Raw genomic sequence first — 13900 nt, forward strand, 5'->3', positions numbered from 1 at the left:
GCCTGTGCTTTCCCGAGTACGTCGTGTACAGGGGCGAGCAGGTCAGTGTACTATCACTAGCACAGAAGTAGCACGCGCCCGGACACCACTCGGTGGCCGGACGACCGTCGCAGGGCGGCCTGTGCTTCCCCGAGTACGTCGTGTACAGGGGCGAGCAGGTCAGTGTACTATCACTAGCACAGAAGTAGCACGCGCCCGGACACCACTCGGTGGCCGGACGACCGTCGCAGGGCGGCCTGTGCTTCCCCGAGTACGTCGTGTACAGGGGCGAGCAGGTCAGTGTACTATCACTAGCACAGAAGTAGCACGCGCCCGGACACCACTCGGTGGCCGGACGACCGTCGCAGGGCGGCTTGTGCTTTCCCGAGTACGTCGTGAACAGGGGCGAGCAGGTCAGTGTACTGTACTGTTAGTAGCACAACTATGTCCTTGACACCAATCTACATAGCAAAAAGGAATCTAGCGCCATTGTAAAACATTTTCGTGTAGGACCTTCGCAGGGCAAGGCAAGGGCAGACAACCGATAGATACTTTTTAATTCACAAAAACTATGTACTGTTAGAAGCACAACTATAGTCTGGTCCGTGAGCACGTAGAATTTTGTCCAATGAACCCTAGCTACCCATCCTTATCGCTCGCGCGTAATTATGTTGCTATCGCACTCGCACACTCACTGCGACCGCCCGTCGCACAGTCGCGACAGCTATATAATTACGCGCGAGTGATAAGGATGGGTAGCTTGGGGTCATTGTACAAAATTCTACGTGCTCACGGACCGGGCTTTACACACAGCTAACTTTCCCCCGGGACAAACTTGACCTTCATTGGTTGGGTTTTTATGGCGGTCAAGCTGTAGATCTTGGCTACACAGGAGTTGCAGTGGTGGGAACGAGAGGTGGGAATAGTCCCGTTGCCTCTTGTTTCCACCGCTGCAACTCCTGTGTAGCCAAGATCTACAGCTTGACCGCCATAAAAACCCAACCAATGTAGGTCAAGTTTGTCCCGGGGGAAAGTTAAACCGTCATTGGATACGCAACGAAATTAATCAGAAGGACATTGGAGGAGTTCGAAATTAAGGTTCGACTTCCCTCCATTGCAAAGCGGATGACAGGTGACAAACAAAGGTAACCTTTGTTTAAAACGAGAGGTATAAGTCCCGTAGCTACATTCCCTGCCCATTTTCATTAAAAATAAAGGCTTAAAATTAATTAAAATACGTTTTTTTTCCAGGCATACCCAGAGTACCTCATCACATACCAGATAGTAAGCTCCGAGAACAACCAAGGCGCGGTTTGAACAGTATTCTGTACAGTTAGTTACGTAAATTATTCGTAGATATACACAAAGAGCGCCGCGTGTCTGTCTGTGAGTTTGGTCTATTTCACGGTTGGTATTGGTTGGTACCTTAATAATGCCAATATTTTTGCCTAAGGGTGGATTCGACCAAACAAGAGTAAATATTAATCTCAGAATAAATCGTCAGTTTTGACATATTTCCCATACTGAAACTGTCAATGTGTCAGTTATACCAGGAGTTATTCTCGGATAAAAGTTTGGTCGAGTCGGGCCTAAGTGATGTAATAATAAAGATATGTAAAGGCTGATATTTGGTACGTAAATTACCGACAATTTTTCGCGGTTTTTAGTTGGAATTAAGACTATTTTTAGTTTACTTCTGTAAAACCTATACTTGCTTAAACACGAGAACAGTATAAAAACCCACACCTTCAGTATTTAATACCACGTTTAAAGCAAATGAATATTACTTACTGAAGTTGTAAAAGTAAACATCTAAAGTCCGGTCTACACTCACTGCGGGCGCCCGTCGCACAGTCGCGACAGCAATATAATTACGCGCGAGCGATAAGGATGGGTAGCTTGGGGTCATTGGACAAAATTCTACGTGCTCGCAGACCAGACTATAATCAGGAAATTATACGTTTTGTTTTGTTGACGTGCTTACGATTCTTATTTTACCGGTTTTGGACATTTCAATCTTACTTGATCAGAGTTAATTAATAAATTGTTTGCTTCGTTGTCCTTTACACAAAAATATACTTTATTGCAAACACTAAAAAAACACGATAGACACGAAATTGTACAGCTGAGGCGCTCTTACCGCTAAAAGCGGTCTCTTCCACACAACCTATTGGAAGAGAAACTATTGGTCTAGCGCTGAACTCAGTCAGTGCCTGAGGTATGGGGGCGGCATGGGAGGGTGTTTTTGTGACGTCAAACGTCAGCGAAACTTCAAATCAGGGATGTTATGGATATTCGTAACCGTAACCGAAACTTTCGGATATCCGAAACCGTAACCGATTCAAAAGTTTCGGATAGTTTCGGATGTAGGCAGTTTAAATTGTTTTTGTATAGCATTTTATGTAAAGGTATACCAGCCTGATTTACTTTTATAATGCCATCTAAAGCCTGGTCGCGCTCGCACACTCACTGCGGGCACGCGTCGCTCAGTCGCGACAGCAATATAATTACGCGCGAGCGATAAGGATGGGTAGCTTGGGGTCATTGGACAAAATTCTACGTGCTCACGGACCAGGCTTTAGTATCATTTTTTTTATTCGATGTAAAGTGTGCGGCCATGTATGAACCGTGTTGGACAACTATTGCAAATTGCATTCTAAAGCACAGACATCCGTAACCCTAACCGAAACTTTCGGATATCCGAAATAAAAAAATATCCGTAACCGTAACCGAAACCGGTATTATATTATTCCTATATCCGTAACCGTATCCATAACCGAAACTACATATCCATAACATCCCAACTTCAAATGTGCTTCAGATTTGTATGCTCTGTCACGTCATATTATTGTCAGTGTCACCCCTCTACTTGATGCATTGGCTGAGTTATGACTATACCTATAATGTAAAATATATCAATAAAGTCTGACTTTAGTTATGTAAAGATATTGTGAACATCTGGGTAGGATTATGTATGAGGAAGTTGAACAAGTTTGTCTATGACGTAGACAATTTAATACAGGGTGTCCCGAAAACAGCGTGCCAAAGTTAGATAGAAAAGATACACTGGGATCATAACTAGACAAAAATATCAATGTAAATAAAAATGAATTGCTAAAGTTTATTGATAAAGGCGGCCGAATTTGGAAAATCTAGAGCAGTTCCATAATAAAATCATTATTCAATGTAAAACTTATCAGAACTCGCAATAATAACAAAGCTGTTTCTAAAATATTTCTACAATTTTTCAAGTTAATATGGTGCCTAATTATATCAAATCTAATAACTTTAAAATTGCTCATCATTTTAGTCTATCATTCCTAAAATATGGCATTTTAATATGGACACCCTGTACAATAGAGTAGTGGGCGTGGCTTCCAGTATGTCTGTGGTTATGCACTCTGTTATATCTAGCGCTTAACTTACGCCCGTATTCACAAACGATGCTTGCTTGAGTGAAGCAGCAAATCGAACGCACAGCGTTGAATAGAGCTTTGTGATTGGTTCGCGTGTCACTGTGCGTCCACGCGCACCGTGAGACCTCATAGTAATGTTTGTGAATACGGGTGTTAATGTCAGGGCGACACGGGAGGGTGTTTTTTGTGTCAGTGAGACTTCAGATTGGTATGGTCTGTTACGTCATAATTAGTGTCCGACCGAATATGGATTTTCAGCCGAAAACGAAAACGAAGCTTCGGCTGCAGTCCCATTTTCGGCCGAAAACGAAAATGACCTTCAACTGTGAAATTTCAATCTGTTTCCGATGAAATATCCATAATTTTTCATGCTTTTATTGTATGCGTATTTCAAATTCGCATTATTAGACTCTATTTTGAAACAATTAATCTTAATGAAAACTCTTTGGCTTTGTATTCAATTTTGAACTTAAAAAATTCCCGTTGGACACCCTTTACAAAGTAACCTCACTTCACAACTTCAAAACAGTGTGACAATACCGCGTCTGTTCAAGTCTGATTGGAACCATGAGTGCACCCCATTCACTTTGAAGATATCCAAACGTTATACGTCATCATCTTACTCACGTATTTCTAATATTCGGTTTGGCCGAAGCTTCGGCTGGTTTTTGGCCGAAAACGAAAATATGGCCGAATGTCTATTTTTTGGCCGAAAATGGCCGAAAACGAAAACGAATATTCGGTCGGTCACTAGTCATAATATGTCAATGTCACCCCTCCCGTGCCGCTGCCATACCTCAGACACTAACTCAGCTATGAGCTAACCTATAGTATTGCCATTATGCAATAGTATCTGTACTATAGATCGTTTCATCCACGAAGACGCGCCCCACCATTCTTCCGCTAACGTTTGAGTGTTATCGGTACACGCTAAATGATCCATGAGTGCACACGCACACTACAATAATGCCTTACGGATTGCTCGGATCAAACTCCCCGCACCCCGCGCGACCGAGACCAAACATTGGTGGGGCGCGTCCGAGTGGATGAAACGATTTATACCGATGAGGTATTTTGAGCAATACTATAATTGATGTCCAGTAACGGACTGCTACATTCTGAAATGATGATTATTGCTATTCATATTTTTTATTATTATTGAGAAAACTCAATTTAAAGTATTGGATTTCAACTTAAAAGCTCAAAATACAATAAATGTATTGTAAAATTATTATCTTGATGAACAGTTATGCTAGATCAATTTTATGGACTAACAATTAATTTCAGAACATTTTATATGTAGACATTTTTGTTATTGAATGTATAGTGATGCATTTAGCTTTGTTTACAATAATTTTCATTTAAAACGGAGGGTAGGCTTTTTTATTTATGACATCTATTTTTTTCGCATAAAAGGGGTAAGTTAGCCCCAAATTGACAGCAGGACTGTCATTTTACTTCAAAAAAGTATGTGGATTTTTATCAAAAATTGCTAATTTCGATCTGTATGTACCAAAAAAATTTATTTAGACTTCTAGTATTATTATTTCGGAATTTCTGTATGATAATGTGTGATTATGCGTTTTCTCGGTTTCTGTGACAGCATGGTGTAGATAGGTACGCGGTATTCAAGTAAAGATTTGTCTGTTATGTATATTTTTGTATTCTGTCATAAGTATTGAGCTAATTTACAAGGTATTTAGCGGTCTCCCTCCTAAATTATATTGCCCTTCCATTGATAATTTGTGAAGAATTATTTTGATAATATAAAGTAAGTGGTTGTGTACATAGTCACTTGTCATTGGTTTCTAAAAAATCTACGTCAAAAATCATATTTTACAACAAGATTCATAGTCATAATAAGTACATAACTTAAAATCACGGAAACAGAATTCGCAAGTAAAAATTACATCAATTATTTTATTAACTCCAAACCCTGTATGTTATTTAATGTATTTTTTAATGAAATAAAATATTTTGTATTTGTATTACTAGCTTTTCACCCGCGTGAAATTTAGTTTGTCACAGATCGTCATAAATTATAGCCTATGTTATTCTGGGTTATAAGGAACAATACTGTAAAGTTTCATCAAAATCCGTTCAGTAGTTTTTGCGTGAAAAAGTAACAAACATCCATCCAAACTTTCGCATTTATAATATTAGTAGGAAGTAGGATGTGATTCCTTCCTTCGGTAATGATTCTAAATCTCATCTATCAATAGCTTTGTTGCACTATAACCGTCATTCCTTCATTCAAATCATCACACTGCTTCCATGTTATTGGTCTACTATAGAACAAATTCTTGTGATCAGTGTGTAATAACATGTTTATTTTATTTTTGTAGTTTTATTCTTCATAATATCAATGGAGGGGTACAAAATAATTGTAAATAGTTTCTGATGTCAACGGACAAACTTAGTATCGACTATTTATGTGGATAGCGACTCGATGTATTTTTTGTATGCGACTAAAATAAGGTTGTAAGAAAGTATTGAATAAATATTATTATTATTAATTGTATTACTGTCTTTTCTCTTTTATTTCACTGTGTGATGTGATTTATCTGGTGGCTCTTGAACAGTCAGCGTCAGTCCGTGACTCTCAGTGAAAATAAGTTGATAACAACCGTATTCCAATTGTACCCACAAGGTGGACCGACGACATCAATAATGTAGCAGGGAAGCGCTGGACGCAGGCCGCTGCCAATCGATCAACATGAAAAGCATTGGGGGAGGCCTATGTTCAGCAGTGGACGTCCTATGGCTGAATCGATGATGATGATGATTCCAATGAGGGTTTTCGCGAATTAAAGATCCGCTAGATGGCGGGACGTGGACGTGGGGTCTGACTGCTGCGTGATTGGTGGATTTTTTTGACATATCTGTCAATGTCATGTCAAAAATAACCAATCATGCAGCATTTGGACCTCGCGTCTACGTATTGCCATCTGGCGGATTTTTCATTCGCGAAAACCCCATTGTGACAAAGAAGACGTGTTGCGAACTTTTTGGCTACTTTGGGTGGTGTGGGAACTATTTGACGCTGACTGAACTATTGTAGACCTAGAAACTCTCCCAGCTTCAATGTTTTTTTTCATACTTGAAAATATTACGTCAGTGAGTAAATAAAAGCCATTTTAAATAAAAACTTAGAAAGTTTATTTGAGAAGTATAGTTGTACATAGATAAACTATGGTCTTAAAACTAGTTTAAACTAAGCGGCGACGCCATCTTGCCCATCTTCATCTGTAACAAATAATATTTAGTTTTAAAACGGGAAAAAAAGACGTGTTAAACAGTAGTTATGTCAGGATCAACTGGTTAATGGTGGAAGTATATTATCATTACGGAACCTACTAGCTTTATGTGTATGAATGAAAAGAATAAATGGATCGTCACTTAAAGGGGATCCGTAAACGAATTAAAGTCGCTGACATAGTCCGACGGCTTAGCAAGCTGAAGTGGTAGTGGAAAGGGCACATACGCAGAACTGACGGCCGATGGGGCAGCAAGGTTCTGGAGTGGAGACAACGTACCGAAAAACAGCGTGAGACGTCCACCCACAAGGTGGACCGACGACCTCATAAAGGTAGTAGGAAGGCGCTGGATGCAGGCCGCTACCAACCGGGCAACATGGAAAGCATTGGGGAAGGCCTATGTTCTTCAGTGGACGTCCTGTGGCTGAAATGATGGGTCATTACTTCGCAAACAAAAATAGCTCAGAGGAGACTGACCTTTATCATCCGTGTCCATCGGCTCAGGCGAGTCTTGGTAGGCCGGCGCGAGGGGAGACACGACCACGCCGTCCCACACCGTGATCTCGGTGGAGATGTCCTTGCCGCCTTCAAAGGCTCGGCTCATATACCCATTTACCTAACACCCTGTATAAGGGGAGACTGACCTTTATCGTCCGTGTCCATCGGCTCGGGCGAGTCTTGGTACGCCGGCGCGAGGGGAGACACGACCACGCCGTCCCACACCGTGATCTCGGTGGAGATGTCCTTGCCTCCTTCAAAGGCCTGCAGTCCGAGCACGTAGCGGTGCCCGCCGCGCGCTACCACGCGGAGGAGCCTGGATAAAAATAATTTATTTATTGGCTTGAACATTTATTCAGTCGGCCGTTTGGAGTCGCGGGTTCGATTCCCGTACAGTACAAATACAGGGTGGAATTTTGTAATGGTACCTGGAGGGAAAGTACTCTTAATACTGTAGATAGAAAATTTTCTCAAACAAAACGTTCCTTTATTTTTGAAAAGAAATGGAACTGCATTCAAAAATTTCCAAAAATTTGCTTACCATCGGGAATCGAACCAACTAAAATCTGTTGAAAATTACACCCTGCATTTTTATTGCAACGATCGTTAGGGTTAAGTATTAGGATGAAACCTTTCTAACAAACTTGATAAATCAAATGAAAGGAAAACAATTATTAATTATTTACAGAAAATTGTATATGGTGGTGAATTTACGCTGTATATGTGCATGAACATATTTGTTGCATGGTAATGTGGTCCTTATACTCTAACTAATAAGTTTTCTGTCATGGCAATCTGACCCTTATTCTCTAGTGCTGTGTGCGTGACTCTTGACCTTATGGTAGGGCCCAAAAGATAAGGAGACATGTAAAGTGCCCCATAAGGGCTACCTTTTCTTTTTTATTATTCTCTATTGACGTTCATAAGTGCCACTTGTGGTCTAAACTGAATAAATATTTTTGATTTTGATTTTTATGCGCCGGCTGCTCTCACGGCAATATGAGCCTTATTCTCTACGCTGTAAAGTGTACTCACGTCTGAGCTGTGGCAGCGGCTAAGTCCTGGGCAGCGAGGTCGAGCGCGGTGTGAGCGCGCGCGTGCGCCGCCTCGCACGGGTCGGGCAGGCCGGCGCAGCCCGGCAGGAACAGACCGCCCGCCACCAGGGATAGCGCGCGACTGTGGAGAAAAGGTACACATTGAGTGCGTTTGGCGGAAAAAATCGCTTGGAAGCGCTTATAACTAAATATGGCGATCGCTACGGCAGTTTCGGCAAGGACACGTGCGCTGATTTCAATAATGACGTGCTTCATTCATTTTTAGCAGTGACAGCGCTTACCGCTTAGCGATCGCAATTTTACTAACAAGCACATTTTCCCGCCGCATAAAAAAAAACGCCCCCATTATAACACATAGGTATATTTTGTAATATAACATGTTACGGCTCTGGGTACATACAAGCCCTTTTAAACCAATACCACAATGTTGTGAGTTAAAATACTAATCGACCCCTAATAACTACCAGGTTGAAAAATAACTCTAGATACGCCAATGGAATAGCCACTTTGAAGAAGATCGAGTCGCAATGGCAAATATCATGCCCGTATTCACAAACGATACTTGCATAAGTTAAGCAGTAAATCGAACGCACAGCGTTGAATAGAGCTCTGTGATTGGTTTGTGTATCACTCTGTGCGTCTGTACACTGTGAGACCTCATAGTAATGTTTGTGAATACGTAAGAACGAATCAGTAAGTGTCAGACCGATTGTGACCTCTGTCAAAAATGATAAAAGTATAGTTCCAAAATACTGAACTGTCCTATCCTTGACATTGACAGTGGGGCGCCACTGTCAATACCGGATCGCTGGTTCCGATTTTTGCCATGTTGGAAACCATATAGTTGAACGATGGTAGCGCCCCCTGTCATTGAGTTTGGTGGGACAGTTCAGCGTGGGTCATCTATATCACACTGAAATGATGTCCTAGGACATCAGTGTCAATGTCACAAGTGTCCACTGACATGACATGACATGTATGACACTGACAGGAGGACGCCTGCTATCAAAATTATAGTTTCGATTTTTGCCACGTTGAATAACACTGAAGTGTCCCGTATAATTATGACATTTAAAGTACTGGGTCATTAGTTCCGATTTTTACCACTTGACGTTTTAGAATCTTTGGACTATATACCGTATCTTCACTTGTTGTTTGTTTTATGTGTGCATAGAATACTATAGCTTGCTATGCAGTTGAAGCTGTCGATATAACTGCTTTAAGCTGTCAATACTAGCTGCTTCAAGCTGTCTGGGCCTTCTAAATAGCTTGATTATGTTCAGCAGTGGACCGTGGACGTCCTGTGGCTGAAATGATGATGACAAACTCACCGGAAAGCAACGTTGATGGGCAGCGCCTGGCGCGCCGGGTTGTTCATGATGCAGTGATGAGCTAGCAGGTCGATCATCCACGGGGTCAGGGGTTCGAGCCCCGAGTGGCGCGACTATGTATGTATGTACATACGCTTAGATTACAACAAAAAGGGAAGATACGGCATGTGCTTACCTTGCTATGCAAAAAATGAGGCCCTGAAAACATGGCGAATGTCATGCCCGTATTCACAAACGATACTTGCATAAGTGAAGCAGCAAATCGAACGCACAGAGTTGAATAGAGCTCTGTGATTGGTTTGTGTATCACTCTGTGCGTCTGTACACTGTGAGACCTCATAGTAATGTTTGTGAATACGTAAGAACGAATCAGTAAGTGTCAGACCGATTGTGACCTCTGTCAAAAATGATAAAAGTATAGTTCCAAAATACTGAACTGTCCTATCCATGACATTGACAGTGGGGCGCCACCGTCAATACCGGATCGCTAGTTCCGATTTTTGCCATGTTGGAAACCATATAGTTGAACGATGGTAGCGCCCCCCTGTCATTGAGTTTGCTGGTACAGTTTAGCGTGGGTCATCTATATCACACTGAAATGATGTCCTAGGACATCAGTGTCAATGTCACAAGTGTCCACTGACATGACATGACATGTATGACACTGACAGGAGGACGCCTGCTATCAAAACTCGGATATTAGTTTCGATTTTTGCCACGTTGAATAACACTGAAGTGTCCCGTATAATTATGACATTTAAAGTACTGGGTCATTAGTTCCGATTTTTACCACTTGACGTTTTAGAATCTTTGGACTATATACCGTATCTTCACTTGTTGTTTGTTTTATGTGTGCATAGAATACTTATAGCTTGCTATGCAGTTGAAGCTGTCGATATAACTGCTTTAAGCTGTCAATACTAGCTGCTTCAAGCTGTCTAGGCCTTCTAAATAGCTTGCTTATGTTCAGCAGTGGACGTCCTGTGGCTGAAATGATAATGATAATGATCAACAAACTCACCGGAAAGCAACGTTGATGGGCAGCGCCTGGCGCGCCGGGTTGTTCATGATGCAGTGATGAGCTAGCAGGTCGATCATCCACGGGGTCAGGGGTTCGAGCCCCGAGTGGCGCGAACACATGTCCCGGAGGAGGCGGATTAGGACCTGGGAAATAGGGTTTTATTTAATTTAGGGCAGAAATAATGTCCTGTCCCAAACATAACGGTTTGAATTTGCTGCATTTATGGAATACTAGCTTCACCCGCGTGAAATTTGTCACAGATCGTCATAAATTATAGCCTAGTAATAATACTGTAAAGTTTCATCAAAATCCGTTCAGTAGTTTTTGCGTGAAAGAGAAACATCCAGACATACAAACTTTCGCATTTATAATATTAGTAAGAAGCTGTTGGCAACCCAGAAAAAATATCAATTTGACAGCTAAGAGTTTGGATTCGTGAACACGGAGTTTTTTAAACGAGCCGTCGACGCACTTTGCTAAAAGATAATACAACTAACGTGTTTTTTTCATGCCAGTTACTTTTTTTATACTGGTATAAAATTCAAAATTATTTTTGGGACAACTTATAATAACAAGTTTCAGTTCGCTTTTCTTTGATGTTATGAATGTTCTTCTTTTTCTCCCATATGACATACTAGCTTTCCGACCGCGGCTTCGCCCGCGTGGAATTTTATCTTTAAAAGAAAAACTTTATCACGCGCGTTCCTGTTTCAAAAATTGGGATAAAAACTATCCTATGTCTTTTCCCAGGACTCAAACTATCTCTATGCCAAATTTCATCAAAATCGGTTCAGTAGTTTTGGCGTGAAAGAGAGACAGAGAGACAGTTACTTTCGCATTTATAATATTAGTATAGATTTTGTACTAACACCCTGTATAGCGAGCAATATTTTTTCAATTCTAGTTATCAGAGCAACATGTCTCAATTCCACTATAATACAAGTGAAAGTTGATATGAAATATTTTCTCGAACACCGATCCGATGGGGGGGATCCCTTTACCTTTATCCCCCCCATCCGCAAAGATCCTATCCATATAGTGAATCAAGCGCTTGGGTGAGAAGGACCTATATTCTTCTGGTGTCGGATAAGCCGACCCCAGGAGACCCATTCTAGTTCTAGCTAGCGCGTCGCATTCGCAGAGTAGGTGTTTCATGGACTCCGCATGTTCTCCACATGCTCGACAGCTGTCATCCGTAGCTAGGCCCGTTTTGTGGAGCATGTGGTTTGTAGTGTAGTGTCCTGTTAGCGCACTCAAAACGCTTATTCACTGACCTTGATAGAGGAGTGATGAGCGTTCTCCTCGAACCAGCGGCTGTGGCGAATGGCAGCCAGGTGGCTGCTGATCACCTTATAATCCAGGTGCACCTGTAACAATACAATAAGATAGAAATGTATTAAAATACCCGCATGTATAATGGCCCAAAGAATAAAGATACAGGTGAAGGACCCCATAAGAGCCAAATCTTGGTCAAAACTGAACGAAGATATTTCATTTAGGCCCGATTCGACAAAAACTTTTATCCGAGAATAACTTCTGGTATAACTGGCACATTGATAGTTATGGGAAATAGTATGTCAAAATGTCAATAACTGACGATTTATTCTGAGATTAAGGCCCAGAACACACGGTGAAACGCAACTGCAACGAATTTGCAACTTCTAGTTACTTTTGAGTTGCATCCAGACAGAAACGCGACCAGTTTGAAACCGATTTGAACTGGTCAAACTGGTCGCGTCATGTGTGGTCTCTCAACGGAATCTATGGCAGAAACTTAGATGCAACTCAAAAGTAACTAGAAGTTGCAGTTTCGTTGCTTACTCTTGTTTGGTCGAATTCACCCTTAATTTCATATCAATGGGAGCGTTTGGCCGAAAATAGCGCTTGTTAGAAATTGTTAGCAAAATTGCGATCGCCATGGCAACCGCCGAAACTTTAGCATGTTTTCGGCGAAGACACGTTTGCTAACATCAAAAGTAACGTTTTTCCAGACATTATTTTAGCACTGATAGCACTTACCGCTAAAAGGACGCCATTTTTCTTACTAGCGCTAGTTATCAATGTTTTCCAGCCTCTTGGGGGCTTCAAAAATTCGTCGCTTTTTGTATGGCGAATTTAAAAAAAAAAGGCTCCAGCTTGCTCAAGTTCTGGTGCAGAGTCGTGACCAATACTCGCACGGCGCTCGCGGCGACATTTACAGTGAATCAACACTCGTGGCACGCACATACTACCACTGAGCGATCTCCAGCATCGTCACAAATGGGATTATAAAATTCGTCACACTCTGTGACGAATTTTTAAAAAGTGTGACGAGTTTCAAAAAATAACTCACGTCAGGCTCCAGCTTCCTCAAGTTCTGGTGCAGAGTCGTGACCAATACTCGCACGGCGGCCGCGGCGGCGGTGACGGTGAATCCGCGCTCGTGGCACGCACATACTACTACTGAGCAACCTCCGTCGTCACAAATGAGATTACAAAATTCGTCACACTCTGTGACGAATTTTTAAAAAGTGTGACGAGTTTCAAAAAATACTCACATCAGGCTCCAGCTTCCTCAAGTTCTGGTGGAGAGTCGTGACCAACACTCGCACGGCGGCCGCGGCGGCGGTGACGGTGAATCCGCGCTCGTGGCACGCGCACACCACAGAACCACCGCCGTCGGCACGCATCAGTTTGTTTAGTTCTTCGTTGACCTGGAGAGAAAGGGAGATAGTTGTCGAATATTTTTGATAAATTTCATTATAGCTTCGTGTAAATTTAACCTTGTCAAAAATAAAAGTCGGCAAAATTAATGATATCATCGAGTACCTATAAATCTCCCGCTTACTCTTGAAAGCTGTGGATTTTTTTAAATATTTGGCATTGTTTGTTTCAAACTACTATATTAGGTAAGTAATATCTTAATTGCAGGGTTCGAAAATATCCGATATTTATTATAAATATCAAAATATCGGATATTTATGATATACAGGGTGTCCCGTAATGTAACGTCAAGCCGGAACTGGGTGTTGAGGCAAGTTGTGCTGGTTATCAGAAAAATATAAAAAAAAATCTATGTGGCATATTTTAAAAATAATAGGCATTTAAAAAAAATCAAAAAATTCTACTCCAGGTGACGGTCCTTTTACTCGTGTTGCCACAAATCTTCACTTTTTCCAAATTTTTTTTTTGTTATGTAACCCTGAATAATGCTTCTCTAAATTGTTATCAAAATTACAAAACCAGCTGCTCCAACTTGGATGAAAAAAATACATTATTCCCAAAAAAAATATCAAAATAAAAATTTTGCCTAGTTTAAACTGACTGTACTGAAAAAAAATTGTACTACGCGAGTGTGGCAAAT

The 13900-nt window shown here is 41.4% G+C and overlaps 2 protein-coding genes across 2 annotated transcripts in view; one reads left to right on the forward strand and one right to left on the reverse strand.

The window, feature by feature from the left end:
• LOC135086140 (uncharacterized) overlaps positions 1-13900 on the forward strand; it is a 221352-nt gene that overhangs the window by 195712 nt on the left and 11740 nt on the right. The gene's annotated exons all lie outside the window — the stretch shown is intronic.
• The window catches only part of LOC135086143 (interleukin enhancer-binding factor 2 homolog), a 44152-nt gene continuing 36782 nt past the window's right edge, over positions 6531-13900 (reverse strand). Inside the window, exons 4-9 of the mRNA XM_063980946.1 lie at positions 13095-13250; positions 11832-11924; positions 10558-10700; positions 8186-8326; positions 7297-7466; positions 6531-6641 (exon numbers count right to left, since the gene is read on the reverse strand). Of these exons, the coding sequence (XP_063837016.1) occupies positions 6610-6641; positions 7297-7466; positions 8186-8326; positions 10558-10700; positions 11832-11924; positions 13095-13250 (735 nt within the window). The 3' untranslated portion in view covers positions 6531-6609. The remainder of the gene's footprint in view (positions 6642-7296; positions 7467-8185; positions 8327-10557; positions 10701-11831; positions 11925-13094; positions 13251-13900) is intronic.

This window comes from Ostrinia nubilalis, chromosome 30, assembly GCF_963855985.1.
Source record: "Ostrinia nubilalis chromosome 30, ilOstNubi1.1, whole genome shotgun sequence".
Taxonomy (NCBI): Eukaryota; Metazoa; Arthropoda; class Insecta; order Lepidoptera; family Crambidae; genus Ostrinia; species Ostrinia nubilalis.